Source organism: Coloeus monedula (genome assembly GCF_965178545.1).
Source record: "Coloeus monedula genome assembly, chromosome: 11".
NCBI lineage: Eukaryota > Metazoa > Chordata > Aves > Passeriformes > Corvidae > Coloeus > Coloeus monedula.
Window position 1 is genome coordinate 14,386,811 of NC_138791.1, and position 18,520 is coordinate 14,405,330.

The 18,520-nt window shown below is 45.1% G+C and overlaps 1 protein-coding gene across 1 annotated transcript in view; it reads left to right on the forward strand.

The window, feature by feature from the left end:
* SYNPR (synaptoporin) overlaps window positions 1-18,520 on the forward strand; it is a gene marked incomplete at its 3' end in the record, with an annotated part of 111,766 nt that overhangs the window by 73,099 nt on the left and 20,147 nt on the right. The window contains exon 3 of the mRNA XM_082288770.1: window positions 8,540-8,664. Within this exon, the coding sequence (XP_082144896.1) occupies window positions 8,540-8,664 (125 nt within the window). The remainder of the gene's footprint in view (window positions 1-8,539; window positions 8,665-18,520) is intronic.

Below are 18,520 nucleotides of genomic sequence, written 5' to 3' on the forward strand. Positions count from 1 at the left end.
AATTCCCAGAGCTCAGCAAAGCAAAGATTTATTTATAGCCCATCATCTTAATTATCAAAAAATAAATTATTTTTACCATGTGGGCTGATATTTAGCCAGGAGCAAATTCTTATTCCAGCCTTTTGCACAGAGGTGGGTATTGAGGTCAAAGCTAGCTCCAGTGGATTTTTCTGTCCAAAACTGGTTTAAGATGAGGTAGTGGGCCCCATGTTTGGAGACAGAGCCAGTGCAGGCATGTGGGACAGCAGGTGGGGAGGCAGCAGATGACACCAGATAGTTACACTGGAGCCTAGGGAGCTGAGAGGAAGCTACTAATGGCCTCTGATGAGCATGGATGTGATAGTAATGACGTTAATGCCCTTTCATTCACCCAAAAACATCTTCAGGAATGTATAATCCCTGCTAGTCAATGGGCAATCATTAGGTCATAAATAATACAGTGTGATTGAAGGACAAGAGCCTTTCCTGTATAATAATTTTCCATCAGTGCTGACCCAGGGAGGGTTTGGTTGCAGCCTCCTCGCTGTGCCACGCTGCAGGGACCCAGCTGTCAGAGCATTTTCTGGTCAGAGGAGTGCTCCAGCCTCTCAGTTCCACTGTGTGCATCTGTCACCAGAGCAGGAAAATTCTCCTCAGGAGCCCAGGTCCATGGAGCAGTGCTGGGAAAGGAGCTGAAGCTAATGGAAGGAACAAAGACACAAATTAGGCAAGGAAGCAGTTCCAGGAGCCATCAGGGACTGTTACCAAAGGAGAGTGATGCCTGGTGGTGATGCTGGGAGAGCTGGGAATGGGGCTGGGAGAGGTGCCTTGTCCCAGCCCCAGCCCAGGGCAGATGGTGTGTACACTGTGTATGACACTTCTTTTGCAAGCTGGGTTTGTGGTCCCCTGCCATTCAGTGCTGCAGTGGAGGGGGTGTGGTGTAGTCTTGGCTGTAGTTGAGCCCCTGCGCCTGTATTGACCATCAGGGATTTAAAGACATTAAGTTCAGGGGCACTTTCCCTTCACAGATTGCTCCCCATGTGTGCCTGTCACTCAGCAATAATGTAAATCCCTCTGATTATTAGAGGGAGTAAATCCTACTTATTAATAACTTGGATCATCTGCTGTATGCATTTATATTACGTTATGGGCCATTTTAAGCCCAGATGCTTTTAAACCCACCAAGCAAAAGAGGAAACGAGCAGCCATCCAACCTTTTTTATTTTATAATTAAATGTTTACACTTGTTACACAATAAATCCCATATAATCAGGCTGTAAAGTCTCCACAAAACCTGTTGTTTTCTGGAGGGAGCAGAAGCAGAGTTATATACATGCATTAACCTGAGTGTTTGCTGGGTTGTTGCACATTACCTGTTAGTAAAATGAGAATTGACTTAACCTATTAGAAAAGCTCTCTTGTACCTCACCATGGCTTTCCATGGTTTTGCCTACAGTGGTCACATGTGGTTGGTGCCAAAGCAGCTCATGAGACAAGAGGAAGGGGACACAGCCTGGGAGTGGCTGCTCTCCAGGACTCTGGGCACTTGTGATGTTCTGGGCACTGTCACAGTGTGGATCCTGGTAGAGACCACTACAGTTGGGTTGTTTTTTTTTTTTTTTGCTGGAAGTCTAGGGCTAGAAAAGCTCTCAGGCCCAAAAAGGAGCACATCTGTGCTGCAGTGACATATATCACAGCACGAGTCATTCAGGGATTATATGTACAAATCTAAACATGTCTGTCCAACTTGTGCTCTCACGTCCTTAGAGGAAGAGGACACAAAGGGGAAGTTGTGGAGGCTTCAGAGGGAGAGCCATAACTTCCAGACTGTTCTACAGCCAGAGGGGAAAAGGGCTGCAGGCTGTAGACATGTCTGTGATACATCCCAAATCAAGCCATGTACACCCAGTAATTACCTAAGCCTGTCTGCAGCACCTATTGGTGTCTTTTGTTTCATGGAAGACTCATCACCAATGTGTCAATGTCCATGTGCTGAAAGCAATTTATGCAATAAATTTCAAAAAAAACCCCTCAGGTCCTTGTAAATGTTTACCTCCAACCTTTGACTAATGGTTAGATGGTCTGGGAGAGCTTGGCAGCTCTGCCCAGCTTGTGTAAGTACCTTTGTACTCCAACAGCTTTTCGCTGAGTCCAAGAAGAGATGCTGTAAACGTGTCTCTGTTTTCTGCCTGTTAACTCCTCCATGCATGCTGCCAACCTTAGCATTAGCTTTCAGCTTTGTGGCTGACCCATTAAATACTGGATGAAACAGCTTGCATTACGTTTTGAACTTAATAAATAGGAAATGCATTTCCTATTTCCAGATTCTGTCTGGCCATCTGGAAGAACAGTGTTCTTTACCCCAATGAATGGTTATCTAATCCTCTCATATACAGCTGGGCTTTATTCTATTAAAATGTAGTGAGAAAAGACTACCATACTATTATTTGGTGGAGCTAAATGGGGTTTTTAGAATAATCAATGGAAGATGAATGAAAAAGATTAAGGTTTTCTTCAAAGAAAAGGAAAATTGTCTCCTTGGGATTCAAGTATTGTATAACCAAATTATTATAACATGAAATTTACTCACTAAAAATACCCCAATTTCATTTCCATAGATCTTTCCATTAATAATCAAATCAAGTTTTTGGTTTTTTTTTTTCATTAAAGAAAAAGCTAAGCATTAAATGAAGTGCTGTGCTTTAAACAGAGGATGCTGTGAGATTCCTGCCTGCTCTGGGGTCAGGTCTTTCCATCCAGTTGGTGGCATCAAGGGCTGCACTTTGTGGGTGCTCTAAAATGCCAGGCAGAGGTTTACTGCTGCAGATGCCCTCATGAAGACCACCATGTAGGGAAGTCGTGGAGCAGAGTGGTCTCCTCCAGGTGCATGACAGTGGCATATGTGGTTCTTCATGCTCACACTCCGAGTTGCTCCCTCATCCCTGGGGTTTTCACTCCACACAGACCAGGGCTGGGCTGGCACAGGAGCCTTCTTAGCAATGCTGCTGTTTATTTATAAGGTGGGGACACTAAATCCCAGCAATCAGTGAACTATGGCTTTAGGGCTTGTTTCTCAGCAGGAGCAGAATGTATTTCAGCTTTCTCCCTGTATAGCTGTTGAAGGAAAATTACTCCAGCTAGTTGTCACCCCCCCCCCCCCCCCCAGCACTGCGTCAGCTGCGATGACATCCACCTCCAATTCATCAACCAGTCAAGTTGATATAATTAGGAATCCCAAAGTCAATAATCTGATAATCTCCAGTGCACAAAGGCTTCTATGTAGGAGAAGTGATTCCAGGAAGTTTGCAGCTCAGATCCGTGCAGGAAAAATGCCAGATTTTAAAAAAGAAACAGGCAGAGACCCAGAGGAGAGAATGCTTCCTAATCCTTCACTGGTGACGTATTTTGGGCCATCAGTTCTGCAGTAAATGTTTCCCGTACAGTCATTTAGTGCATTCGAACCTCCCCTTCACAGCGTAAAGAATAATAACGTTCAATTACTGGTTCTGCCCCATAAGTAAATAATCTCAGTTTAACGAGACACTGCTGGGTAAGCGATGCCAGCTGTGGGGTGACATCTCCAGAGCCCTCAGAGCAACGTGCTCCCTTCTTGCTCCACGCACGCTCTTGGCCACAGCAAGCAGCAGGAAGTGTAAGGCAGTTGAACATTTGGCAAAGGTTTTGCAGTCTCTCTGTTATGGTGATACGGAGAAAGGGAGGTCTCAGATCCAGAAATTATGCCAGAAAACTAGGTCTCCTTTTAAAACACTCTGAGCATGTAAAATGACTAACAATAGTGTAGGCGTTTTGAATATTTTAGGTTGCTCTTTAGAAGTGTCAGGAGTTCCCCTCAGCTTTCCAGTGTTAGGGCAGGAGTAGGGGACTGGGGGTACCTCTTTGGGAAAGTGTCCAGCAGGTTCATTCCCATTTTCCTTCCTCAGTGCCAAGAGAAAGCATTGGAAACCAAACCACGTAGCTAACTGCGTCCCTCACAGTCTGTTTTTGGCCACCACAGCTCCAGGCAAGACTAACACTTTCTTTTTAAGATCTTTCCCTCCTGGAGGACCCACCAAGGAGCCTTCAGGCAGAGCAGATCCTCTCCTTTGACGCAGGATAGTTTTCGGGTGCCTCCCCAGCATGGCTCCAACCTGTCAGCCAGCAAGTTGCTACAGGCTGCTGCACAGGGCAGACGTGCTCCTGGAAAAAGCAAGTGGTTTATATAGAAGTTACATTAATTTTATCATCCTACCGAGATGTTTTAGCTGTAACATGTGCCACGTAAGCCTTTTAACTTGCCTTTTCAGGAACTGTTCTGCCTTCTCCCGGTGTGCAGAGTGAGCCTGTTGCTCAGCAGGCATTGAGAGGAATTGTCGGAAAGCCAAACAGGGAGAAGCTATAGGAAATCATCCCATTTTTCCCTTCCACGGTGGGATGAGTGATGTCCAGGGTCACATATTGAGGTACTGCCAACTGTTTAATTCACAGATGGGACTTGGGCTCCTTCAGGGCATCACACATCCCAAGCCCCTGGCCACTGGGTTGGGAAACGAAGGAACCAGCCTTGAGCCTGGATAAATGACAGCACCTGAAGGCTCAACTACAGGATTCACTGCCATTGCATCGAAACCTGGCATTGGAAGAAGGGAGGTGATCACATAAATCATAGGATGAACCTTTCCCTGCCCTGCACTGGTGTGAGAAGCAGTATTGTGCTCTGCTAGGTATTGCTATTTTTTCTCAAAGTGCTAAGGAGCCAACTGGTCTTTAAAACATGTTTATCTGGTTTCACAGGGAAGGCTGGTTTATTGTTGCACAGTACCATAATAAATATAATTTTGTTGGTTAAGTTATACTGTGGGATTATACTTCCTTACAAAAATCTACCAATAGTCTGGGCCAAGGCTGGAGGTCAAAGAGGGAATATCACCATAACAGGATCTGGGAATGGTGCTAATCACTCTACAGAAACTTACTGCCTTGTCAGTGTTGGGTCTGAGACCATGAGGAAGAAGGATGATCTTCCAACCAGGCTAGACTGGACACGTGAGATGTGCATTGCTCCAGCCTGTGCTGAGGAGCACAAATAATATTCCTTTCTCTCTCTCCCTTCGGTCTGTGGCCTCATCAGGTGGGTTGGCAACTGCTTCCATAACACACACTGAACTAGTGGGATGCTTGGTGTGTTACACCACACGGAATGTGGACCACTGATTTCCCTGCAAGGGTCCAGGCACATGTGAAGGCCCAGCCTCCCCACTGTGTCACAATGGCAGGGCAAAAGCTGCAGCTACAGGAGGAATGGAGAGCACAGGAGAAAGCAGGATTTGCCCTGCTCCCACACCTGTGGGCAGGATTAGCCTGGCATAGCCAGGGCAGCAAGAATTTGTTGCCTCAAGGGCACTGTGTTTCTCCCACTCCTGCTCCAGGGAAGCCAGGCACAGGGCTAGCTGTCAGGCCTGAGCCTTGGGAGGCAGCAGCCATGTGATAGCCAGAGCTAACTGTGCGTGGGGAGATTTATCTCATGTGAATCAGGATGCATGCGCACTGCAGGTAGGACTAGTGCTGAGTGTGGATTTATAGGCAAAGAGTAAATAGGAACATAAGGAAACACTTTCCCTTTCTCCATAAACTTTTCAATTTCAGAGCAGCTAGGTTCAATAAAATTATCTCAGATGGAGGTTTTATTGAATCTGGCTCATAAAGCTCCCATTATGGGGTTTACAACTGCCATTTACACAAATCCTGCTATTATAAAATACAGTGGTGTTTACAGCATTCCTGAAATGACCACAAAATTACTGTGTGCACAAAAAAATCAGTGAGTAGTTCTTGGCTTATTGCACTGGGTGCTCCTCTGACAACATAAAGCAGCACAACTCGTGGTGGGGGAGAGAAGGGGAAATGCAGAGGCAGGAGGAGGAGAATTATGCTGCTGCTTTGGCCAAGGTACCCCAGGGAAATACCGCTGATTTACAGCCCTCACTCTGCACTCCCTTGATGGAAACTGTAAATATGTTTCCAAAAGGAGCTTAATGTCCTCAGCATGCAGCTGTGGGGACTGGCTGGGCATTACTGGCAGCTGGTTGATCCCAGCCATCAGCAGCATCTGATCCAGCCACAGCAGGGAGCCAAGCTTGGGTTGGCTGAGGCACTGCTGAAGTTTGGTAGCAAAATCTCCAGTATGGTCCTTTTCCTTTTCCCACCTGCCTTGTGGGTGCTGGGTAATGTGGGAACCCAGAGTGCAGAGAAATATTCTCTGCACTCTGGGTTCCCACAGGTAAGGGTGGGAGCTGGTGGTTGTTCCTGGGGGGAGTTTGCTGAAAAGCTTCTGATTAAGAGCTTGTGGGGCTAACAGGTGAGTAAAGGCTGAATCTGAACTATCTTGAAGGACCAAGGTTCCAGGTGCCTGAGTCTGCTGTCAGAGATGCTCTCAATAGGGGAGAGGAAAAACTGGGAATTCTGGAGGAGATACTTCCTGGGAAGGAATAGCCTGAACTGTGTTTTTGGGCATGGCTCTGTGCCCTTGGTGAAAAAACATGGCACCCCTTATGCTGATTTTAAAGGCGATGCATTTCAATTGCCCCTCTTTCCTCTGCTTGTCCCCTTGCTGAGAGTGGTAGCTGAGAGGTGATGGCTCTTCCTTTATGGCAGGTCTGTCTCACACCACAGGCTTTCAAGTTCCCTCTTTTTATATCACTGTTAATCTTTGTGCCTCTCTACGTACCTGCAAAACATATGCATTTGTAACTCTGTTAATTAGGCCAGAAAGCAGGTCAACGTTCTCTCCTGTTCTCCTTAATATATTGTTTTCTGACATCACCTCACAAATTAACCTGAGGTGATTAATGCTGATTTTCAGTGCTGTGCTATATATAAGGGCAGAAACTTCTTGTGTGTACAGAGGAAGTGTCTCATTTAGGATGAAGGAACACTATTTAAGTTGTAGTGAAAACATTTATTTTGTGGCACATATTTAACAAGTCAATTCATAGTGAAGTTCAGCTTTCCTCTGTTGCAGTGAGCTCAGCAAGAAGAATTGATTCAATCAAAGTTTTTATTAACTTGTCATTAGGTACCTAAATACCTTTGCAAATCTATCCTCCATATATGACATGCCCTGATCACATTGGAAGTGAGTAGCAGGGTGGAAACTTACATCATTCTCCTGTTAGTCCCTGTGCTCCCTCATGCTCAGCACATCACTCTGCAGCCAGGGTCTCCCTGCCCCAGTGCTCAGGTGTCACCCCTATAATCTGTCACTTTCTGGGGAAAAGGTGCACATGGAAAGCTCCAAGGCAGCCGAGTGAAACTCAGGGCTTTGTTTATGCTGCAAATTGGGAGAACGAAGATTAATGGCATGTTTTGCAAAGCCTTGTGCAGCAAGAGAAGATCTAGTTTTTCTATTTATTATATTTTTAGTCCTTTATTTTGTTATTATATCTGCTTGCTGCATAATTTTTCAGTGTCCAAAAACATGGTTTCTTTCCCAGATGTGTGCACTCTTTGTTTCCTCTGGGTTGCTGATTTTAGCTTATTTAATTGTAGCTGGGATTGGGCATTTGCTTGCTGTTTCCCATATCTGCCCCTCTGTAGATCTCACAGTAACTCTGTTAAAGCTAATGGAATTACTTCAGAGCTATAGTGCTGCAATCAACAAAATCTAACGTATCTAATTTAAATTACAATGGCATAAATAAACTGTCCCCACTTCTGCTTAGGGTCTTCCAAGGAAGCCTAAGTCAATGATGTTTTAAGACACCCTATGCTAGCTTCCAGTTCGTTTCTTTGAACCCTTGATATTAAAGCTGATGTGTCTCTGCCCTGCATACTCCCTCCTTCATTATTTTTCTCCTGGAAGAGTAAGATGTGATATGGGTTTGCATCAGAACCACCCAAGCTCTTTGTTCCTTTCTAGTTTGCTTATTTTAGCTGAAGTCTGGAATTCCTTTCTGCTTTGTAGTCAGTGTACTTCACCTCTATGTCCACTTTGGATTATGGTAGTAGTTTAGGAAAAGTAATTTTAAAAATACTGGGGTTTTTTCCTAAGTCATACATAACCTGGGAGAGGGGCAGCTCAATTCTGTGTTTTGCCACATAATGGGATGGCGGCCGTGTGAACTGTCTTGGTCTGCTACTGCTACTTCTGGTTGCGCCTTTTAAATACTTCTGCCAGTGTTTTGTTTGGGTTAAGACTGACTCATTGTGCTCAGTCAATATTCATCCTTCTCTTCTTGTCCAATCTCACCTGTCAGTGGGGTGATTTAAACAACTGCCAGGGTTGTGAATCCCAAATGGGGTTCAAGACAGGAGGGAAGAGCTGAGATGCCTGGCATGGATGAATGGTGATGTGTCTGTGTGTCAGCAGAGCTTCATGTTTCATGGTTCTTTGCATTTGCTTTTGGGAAGGGTGCAGGAATAATGTATGGCAATGCTTTAAATGCAAGGAGTGATGGATAACCTGACCCAAGGGGGCTGGTGCTGCACCAAGAGCTACTGCATGGATCTGCTTGTGGTGGTTGCTGAAACGAAATAAAATTAAAATGTTGTTTGTTTTTGACAGCTTTTTGCAATCTTTGCATTTGCAACATGCGGTGGGTACTCTGGAGAGCTGCGCCTCAGTGTGGACTGTGCAAACAAGTCAGAGAGTGACCTCAGCATTGACATAGCCTTTGCCTACCCCTTCAGGTAACCCCAGCTGGCTCGCGGTGGTTCGGCGCTCGGGGGCTGGGGCTGGCCCAGCTTCATGGGGATTTCCTTCATTTGTAGCAGATTTCAGTTAAGCACCAGTCTGGGGCTCCAGAATTTTCCTCTGGTGTGCAGGAGGAATGAATTTGGCCAGACGTGGTGTGGATGGGGCCATGGCAACTGCTGGGAATGGGAGCTCAGTGGAGGAGAAGAGAAATTCCAAAGGCCTGTGGAGGCCAGGAAAGCTCAGGGAGTGGAAAATGGCAAGCAAGGAAAAATTAAACAACACATCATCCCAAGATAAAAAACTATAGTGTAGCTATTAACTAAGCTGGAAATGAGAGAGGTTTCCCATCCATTGCAGTAGCAAGGATCTGAAATAGCTACTCCAAAGGAGGGGGAAGCAAAAAAACAAAATTAGTTTGAACCATAATTTTGAAATGCTTTTTGAAAATTTTACTAATTGCCTGTTTGCATCTCTTGGTGTCTGAATGCTTTAAACCTAGTGATTTAGGAAAACAGTTTTTATAGCTTTTTAAATGTTTTTTTAAGTACATCTGAAAACTGTAGTGCATATATATACATATATAAAAAATATTCATGCCATTTAAGATCCTGCTTCAAAAGAGCATCTACAGTCTTCTTTTTCTAGATATGTCAAGTCCACTGCAGTGCAGAAACCATTCACTTTTGTGTAAGTGTTTTCTTCAAGGAATTGAGATTATTAAGAAAAGAATGCATAATTCAATCTCAAGTCTAGTACACTATGACTCTAAAATTATTTTTCTTCCTTGGGAGATCGCATGCTGTTTTGCTTATGATTACTATGCACAGACCAGACTTGAAGGCATCTATTTCTCTAATGTTCTAAGATACAGCAAATTCCAAACAGTGGGAACTGAATTTGATTCCTTGAAATGTTATTCTTGCTTGACATACATTTATTACAAAAAAGTCACGTTTTCTGGTATTACAAGTGTTTGGTTTTTTGTCTGGAACATGCCTACATTTTCTTTCATTTCTGCTTAGTATGCACAGGAGAGATCCTGAAAAATGAGTTATGTGAGTTTGTAATTTGATTCACTTCATTTAGGTAATTTCTCCTACATTCATGTAGTGTATTTATTATTTACATGCTTTTAGTTTGCATGATTATAAAATAGTATTTTATTTTAAAAGTTAATAAAACAGAGAGAAGTAGCCATCAAGTGTCTCCTGGTGTTTCAGCAGGCACATCAACCATTGTTTCTAGAAGGAAGTGGCTGGATCTGCAATTTCCCACAGTTTTTTTACTTATTAGAAAACTGGAAGTAATTGATAGGTAATTGTAACATTCCAGCATGTTGCAGAGATGATGCAAAATAGGGTTTATTTGCAGGAGGGATCCAGCTGAGGCTGTAGCTGGCCTTTGAACTCAGCACGCTGTCTTGGTTTGAAAGACAGGTGCCTGCCAAGGAAGGCAGCAGCCTCCTTTGGAATGGCAGATGCAACCCCCCTTCCCTCTGAATTATTATAATTTTGAAATCAAGGGGCTTTTAGGCAAAGATGTGGGAAAATAGGAGTAACAGTTCTTTACTATTATATATCTCTGTGTGTATAACCAGTCAAACAAACAGCAGTAATCATGGCAGTAGCAGCAAACAATCCCAAACCCAGTGCCAGCCTTCTCGGCTGTCGGGCCCTTTCCCCTCGGGTGCAGTTCCGCTCGCAGCCGGCAGGGGCGCTGGCGGCTCCCGGTGAGCAGGGCAGGTGCGATGGTTCCCCCGCGGCTGCAGGGGGCGCTCCGGAGCGAGCTCGGGGAGCACGCGGCACTGGCGGCCTGGGATCCCGGGAAGGGATGGGACAAAGGCCTCACAAAGCCCTGGGCAGCCGATCCCGGGATCCCGGGAAGGGATGGGACAAAGGCCTCACAAAGCCCTGGGCAGCCGATCCCGGGAAGGGATGGGACAAAGGCCTCACAAAGCCCTGGGCAGCCGATCCCGGGATCCCGGGAAGGGATGGGACAAAGGCCTCACAAAGCCCTGGGCAGCCGATCCCGGGATCCCGGGAAGGGATGGGACAAAGGCCTCACAAAGCCCTGGGCAGCCGATCCCGGGATCCCGGGAAGGGATGGGACAAAGGCCTCACAAAGCCCTGGGCAGCCGATCCCGGGATCCCGGGAAGGGATGGGACAAAGGCCTCACAAAGCCCTGGGCAGCCGATCCCGGGATCCCGGGAAGGGATGGGACAAAGGCCTCACAAAGCCCTGGGCAGCCGATCCCGGGATCCCGGGAAGGGATGGGACAAAGGCCTCACAAAGCCCTGGGCAGCCGATCCCGGTGTCCGGCCGGACCCTCGGGAACAGCAGGCTGGAACGGCAGGGACGAGCACAAATCCCGGGTGGCAGATGAGGTGTATCCAAATGGGGAACCCCCCGGAGGTCTGGGCAGGCAGGGTGAGCAGGGCTACAGCGTAGAGAAGGCTCGAAGCAGCGACAGGCGCAGGGCGGCCACAGTCCAGCTCCCAGCGGGGCAGGGAAAGGCGGGCTTGGGATCCCGGAGCTTCTCTGGCAGAAGGAAAAGCAGCCGAAGAAAGCAGCCTCCCTCTCTGTCCAAACGCCAGGGACCGACTGACTGCACACCCAGGTGAAACAAAAGAGTAGCCAGATGCTCCCCACCCCCATAGCCACATCTTTTGTTTTCTTAGATACCCAGCCATTTGTCCCGCTAGCAATACAAATGGGGAAAATTCCTTTAACAGAAAAAAAAAAACCAGGAGAGCTCCTAAAACCCCAACACACCATAGATGGGATGTATGGCATGTACAATGGGGTGGTTTGTTACAGTGCAGATACTGTAACACGCATATCAAACAAGGAGGCCCGTGGAAAAGAAGTATATATGGGCTGATTCTTGATAGATGTTTCAGAGATGTTTATTTCTCCAGCCGCATGGCGGGAGCTCTGCCGAGGAACTGCTCAATCACAGGACCTGAGGGTCCCTGCCCTCACAGGGGAACACAAAACAACCAGTGGGGAGTGAGGCTGACCAGGGGCAGGGGAACCTCATGTCTCCCCCCAGGGCCCCTGTCCCAGGACCCCACGGCAGGGGGAAGGGCCCCAACAGAGGTTGGCTATGTGGTATAAATATACCTGAAATGTGTGGGTGAGAAGGGAGATGACAGCCAGCTGCTGTTTTAGGAGAAGCATGAATATACTCAGATTTTGTGCAATTTGGGATTTTGATTGCAAACCTGAGGCATGTGCAAAAAGTGTCCAGAGATGTGCAGATTACACAACACAGCAGATGTGTGCTTGGAAAATCTGGCCCAGTGCTACCTGTGGAACTTGGTGTCATCTCAGTGTTTTATCTAAATATTCCTGTGACTTTCTCATGTGTTTGCTCTTTTTGCTTTTCTCCAGTGCTCCTTCCACAGAATGGAGATGGGATGCTCTAAAAACAGAAGTGAGATTAGCTGGGAAAGGTAACATCGCAGAGCAGTGAAGACACTTGGAAAAAGCACTTAGAAAAGTTCAGGCTCTCTAATCAAGACTGTGCTCCTGAGTCTGAGGCTAATCTCCCTGCATGGGCTTGTAGGTGTTGTGTAGGTAGGATGCATTTCCCACCAGTTGTCTTGCATTCAGGTCCATCTTCACATGGCATTTTCCTTTCAAATGCCTTCACAGTCCTGATTATTGGCTGTCGGCTGGGGAAGGTGTAGGTGGAAGGAGAGAAGCTGCTGAGCATCTGACACACCCCGCTGCTGTTGGGGCTGTCAGCAGTGACACTGAAAAAGTCAAAATACCTGAGTGCTGCTTTTTATGAGCTGCACCTTCCAGCATGACTTGAAATGAAGAAAGCTGTGCTACAAGCTGCTTTCATTTCTGTTGCTGTGAATTTGAGGCTTTATTTTCTTCTCACAAAAGATGAACTGCTAGACCTTGGCCAGTAGATGACAAGTGTCAAGAGCTTTAAGCTGGTATACAAAGTGGTAAGGCTGAACAGGACAGCTTGGCAAAGAAAGAAGGCTTGGGTGTTTTGGAAATGAAATTGAAGGAGCCTGAAAACGTTCCCATTAAAGTAAGATCAGAATGGGCAGGGAGCTTTCCAGACTGAAGGGATGGGTATTATGCTTGTGATCACATGCTTCTGGGGCCAATCAACTGAGCTAAAGAAAAGGATGCAGGAGGGCAAAACCAGTGCTGGTGGGGTGTGGGGATGTGTGATTAAAACATAATGGATGCCAGTGTGACTTCAAAGCAGTGATTCATGCAGCCCCAGGCCAGTCTTGAATGTACTGAAGCAGTTCTGCACTCCACAGCAGGTTGCTCCAGATGCTCCCAAAACAAAGGAGCATCTTCACAGCTGCTTAATGAGATTTTTCTCAGCCCCAGCCTACAAACTGCAAAAGTCTTCAGCAAGAAATAAAAATGAGTCAAAGATAAATAATTAGTACCATTAGACAGGGAGTTTTGAAACATATCTTTAAACTAATATTAATTCTTTCTTGTTTTGTTTTTTTTTTTTTTTTTTAAACTTATGGCTGTATGTAAGTTGTGCTTGGCTCCTGTGTTGTCTTACTGCTGTTGTAACTCTGGCAGCAGGAAATTGTGGAGCACCAAAAGGAAAACCCAAAGAAAACTTTTTCACAAGGTGGCTGCTTCTCATTTCTGCTGGAATCACTTCCTTAGTTTAGTTCTGGACCTGGATTCATTTGCCCTTTGAAAAGGGGGAAGTGAGGAAAAGCTCAAAACCCCACTTATCACTAGAGTAATCTGGTGCAGTGGTGCTTTTGCACAGCTGGGAGACAGGATCCCTTTGGAGAAAAGCTGATGTGGTGGTGTCTGTGCAGGGTTGTTGTGTCAGGATGGAGGGGAGGCTGAGCCATTCCCATCTGAGGGATGCCCTGTCCTAGACCCTCTGCTCTGAGCTCACATTACTAGGGTGCAGTAACCACACAAGAGCCCCCCCCAATACTGAGGTAATTAACCTCAAATCTGGCTCCACCATCTCTCCTGGAATAGGAGATGAGATGGATGCTTTTCCATCCACACTTACACCGATTCATTTAAGCTTCCTGCAACCCATGCCTATGACCCTGTAGTCACCCTGTAATGTGGATGTTAACCTGAAGTCTAAACCCTAATATCCTCCAACAGTGTCTCCTGGAGTTCTGCCACACTCTTCTACAGGTCCTGCCAGACTCTTCCATGCCTAAGCTGATATTTATAAGGATGTTTCAAATAGTCACCTGACGTTTCTTCTCATTTTTTCCTGATTCTAGTTTTATTACAAAGCATTTCTTTCCTTCCTCATGTTTTAAAGCACAAATCAGCCATTCTTCGGGATACCTGGGTACGCATTTGAAAGTTTTACCAGTTTAGATATAGAATCAATTTCTCTGTCCCTGCAGTAGCAGTTTTTCCCTAGCATTAGGATCTGTGCTTGATACAGAGTCTATTGCAAATTTGGCACACATTACGATGTTCATCAATTTGACCCTCACCCAAGCAATGATTCTTTAAGGGGTGGTAAAAAATGTCAGCATTTTGGGATTATTTGTTACTTGCACAGTCCATCACCCTTTCAGATTGGATTTGTCACTTATCCAAGTGCCCTGAAGCAGTATTTTTTGTCTGTAATAAGAGTCCTAGTGAAGGTCCTATTTGTTTATTATTTTCTCTGATCCCAGCAACATTCTTATCATGTACTTTGTTTTGCCGTGGGTTTACTTTGATAGTAAGTGATTGAATAGTACACCTACTGTGCACATATTTGTTACTGGTATTCACTATTTTAAGACACTTTTTCATCAGTCCTCCTAAAAGCAAGTATTTTTGTTTGCTTAACTTACTGAGTCTGTACTAAAAATTTTTGCTATATAGTTATTCATATCGCAAACTTGATTTTTACTTGCAGCTGGCAGAGTTGCACTGAAACATTTGGGCTTCTTCAACTACTGATTTAAATGAATCTTTGCATCCCAGAAGTGCTCTCGTGATGATATTCTGGGAGAGGTACTCTCTGCTGATGCCATCACCTGCTGCTTTGTGGTTATGTCCTGTCCTGGCAAGGAAGGAATGCTGTGCCATACCCTGGCTGTGGGTGATGCTGATGGGGTCTATGGCTCGTGGGAGTCCCATGAGCAGAGCTGGTGTGCTGGATGGGTCTGCAGGGCAATGGGAAGGGAGAAGCATCTCAATACAAGCCCCTAAGTGTGCTGCCTGTTAAGTCTTGAGGCAGACCCTGGACTAAAATCTCTTTGCCTGTAGCTTTTGGAGGTGCTTTAACCCAAGCCTACACACACAGTATATCCTCAAGTTAAATGCTGCAAGGGAATTCATTTGGAGTATCTCTTGTCTTTTCTTGGGGCATCCATCCTGAAAGCTACTTGGAAAATATTGGCCTGGAGGATGACATTGTTAAGTTTTAAACAGTCTCACGTAAGCCAGTGGTTAGGTGAAGTGTGTGCAGAGGTGTTAAGAGCACTGAGCCACAGTTACTAGAAGGACAGAATAGGATTTCCTGGTGGTGCTAACGTGAGAGCCTGATGAAAATACATCTTTGCACATCTTTGTATCACAGCAGTGAGCAAAACAAATGTTTTCCATTTTATTCTAAATCACCTATTAGTATCTTTTCAGTGTGCTAGTAAAGCTGTCTCTTCAAGTGATTCTCCATTCTGAAGGAAAAGGAAATTGTGTTTCATGGGAGCTTTTCATTCACTTTAAGTGTCCCATTTGATTAAAGACATTCCCATTGAGCACTCTTGAAAGTGTTCACCTCATCTGCATGTGGTGGGTAGTCTAGTCTTCCATTTGAAATATGACAGCCAGATTTGAATTGCCTACTTAGAAGCTACAAATGATAATTAAGGAGAAAGCATCTAACTTTTTGAGCTCTGCATCTATCTTTCCTTGGAAAAGGCCTCTGCTAATGTTTGCACATTTCTGTGCCAGTTTGTACTATCCTTCTATTTTTTGTCATCCATTTGTAGTAAATCTTGCTTCAGAATTCAGTGAAAAACATTCTGGCTGAAAGATTATAAATGTCTGTGGTGGCTGGGAGACTGAGAGCTGCTGGTAAATAGAAACTCTTTCAACTAAGTAGTTGCCTGCAGTGCTGACTTTCAGGCAACTGTGGCAGGCTTTCCTCCCAGACTTCTCAGGAGGTTGGAGATAGGAAGGAATAAAGTCACTGAGTCAGCTAAACTCCTTAAGGTTTGTGTTTTATTTTTTGTATGTCTTCATCTTGCAGAGGATGCCCCTTCTGCAAAACCAAACTGTGGCCTCATAAACCTCCTGTGGGTAGACAGGAGCAAAAGCAAGCCAGCAGGAGTTGTGCACTGGCTTCAGGTGTGCCCTGTGCCAAAATGTAGATGCCCCAGTTCCCAGGCAGATTTGGCAGAGCTCTTGGGAAGGTGAGAGGTGCTGGTTAAACTTTGCATGACCCATTCCAGCTTAATGAAGGGAGAAATTTCCACCCTGGAACTTCTTAGAACAAAACTTGGTGCTTGTGAGAAGCTGCTTTTGTACGAGCAGGAGTTGCAGGGATAATTGGGTAGAGTTCAGAAGACCACAAGCTGTGTCACAGTGGTCCCTTTGGGATCTGCAATAGGCTGTTCCATGAAAGCTGCATTAATTTAGTCCCTTTTCTTGCCAAACTGTGACCACCTCATCTAGCACTACAGATTTGGAGTTAACAGCTGAACTGATGAGGAAGAATGTTCAAAATAACATCAGCAAAGTTGGAGATTTTCACCAATATCCCTGTTATATAAACTGGCTCTGTAGGATGGGCACTGAGGGCTCAGTCATGGCTTTAATTATCTTCCACAACTGTTTCAAAACCTGATCTCAGCAGTGCTTTTTATGCCTAGTTTTGACCTCTTAATAAATAGTTTGCCTAACCAGGACTTCTACATTTTAGCTACATTTAGCTACATTTCCACATATTAGTGGAAACTGGAAATTGTTTGAATGAGGAAACTCTGCTTGCATCCTGCTGAGTAAAATTCATTAAATCCTTCAGGTTACAAATGTCTCTGATTGTGACACCTTCACGAAGTATCTTCATATTTAATGTGACTTAATGATGCAAACTGAAGCATTAAGACATATGTTTAACTAGGAAATAGACCTTTTTTTCTCAGTTGTGATTTTTACATTCTGGTAATTTATAGGGCTGTCCAGAAACTTGCAGCTCAGTTTTTCAAAATCTTTTTTTTTTTTTCCCCCCAATGGAAAGCCGATTAAAAGATTTTATGCTTTTGTGATGTGCATGCAAGAACTTTGTGAGCTATGTAAAGTATGGCCCCAGCACTTCCTGGCAGTGAAAGCATCAGAGACCTTGGTGAAGTCTCTGCACTGAAGCAAGTCTGGAAGCAACCTGAACATGGAGCTTGCAAAGCCAAACTGAGCACTGATCAGTGAGCTGTTGATTTAGTTAGAGCTGTTTGCTCTTAGATTGTCTCCTGGGCTGGGGAAAAGGTGATCCAGGTCTGCAGAATAAGTAGTTTTCTTTTCAGCTTTGAATGAACATAGTTTGTAATAGGAAAGAATACTTCATATTTTTGTAACTGGCTCTAGTGATTAGAGAGTGAAGCCCATAGTTCAGAGCCCTGATGTGATTTTTGCTTGCTTGTGCATGGCTACAGACTGCTGAAGTAATTAAAAACTGAAAATCAGTGTTCTCCAATGTCCACAAGTCTTCAAGGACCATGCTGACTCTGGGGATGCTGTCTTTAGACAAAGAGAACAGTAGAGTAGGAGAAAATGGGCTTTTTTACTTGGGACAGCTGTGGTCTGCAGTAACAGCTGTCCATGAGTACCATGTACAATGTAATTCCTGTTGTCAGAAGTAGATGGAATAATTGCTGGTTTGATTAAAACAGGTAAAAATAAGGATGTCTTTGTGACTTTTCTAGTTTTGAGGTCCTCCTGACCCCAATTACATCTCCAAAACCCACTTTGTAGAAATCTTCAAGATTGGCAACTTGACCAAAGAATGGTTGTTACTGCCAGTTTGCACTTTTGAAACTGTGGATAAAGGCAAATGCCCTTTTCTCACAAGTGAGGGACCAGAGATGCTTCCAGTCACCCTTTGTTCCTGCATGAGATCTATAGAAAACCACCAGAAATCTGGTAAAACCACATCTTCAGCTTCTCTTGAGGCTGACCTGTGCATGTGGTCCTCTGCACAACTCTGTTGTTGAAGCAAGAGATGACCCACCACCCCCACAATTTCATGTCTGGTCTGGATGGCTTGGCTTCTGGGTCAAACTATTTTGTAAACAGCCAAGGAGCTGCAGCCCAAGGGTGGCAAAGTCTCTGCTTGTTCCTGCCATTGGTGTGTTGGGCTGTCCACAGGGATTCAGTGCTTGAGGAGGTCAGAGGAGGAGGATTTGTAAAACCATGAAGTGCCCAGTTAATTGCACAACCAAGGACCAGCTGGTGGGTCCAGGCAGGATTTTTGTGATGGGGTAGCAGTTCTGCAGACAAAACAACTTATCCAGATATTGAGGTCATCTCAGTTGCTGCTAGCATCAGTGTTCTCCTGCTTCTGCTTTGTAGTTTTTAATCCCTTAAAACTTGAAACAAACCCATCCTTGAGTGCTGAACTGGGGCCATAGGGTAGGCTTGTCTTGCTTTGCAACTCTTCACACCGGTCAATTCTTGACTTCTTGTCCATGTACAAACATTGCAGGAACACTGAGCTCATGGCAGCTGGAGGGGGAAGGAAAGTGGTAGCAGGTTTCTGGAAATGGTTTCTGCTGCAGATAAGGGAGGACACTTTCTTAAAACTTCAAATTGTAGAGCTTTTCTTTTGGCACTCAAAAATTGGATTTTTGATGAATTTGGATGGTCCACTTGATCCAG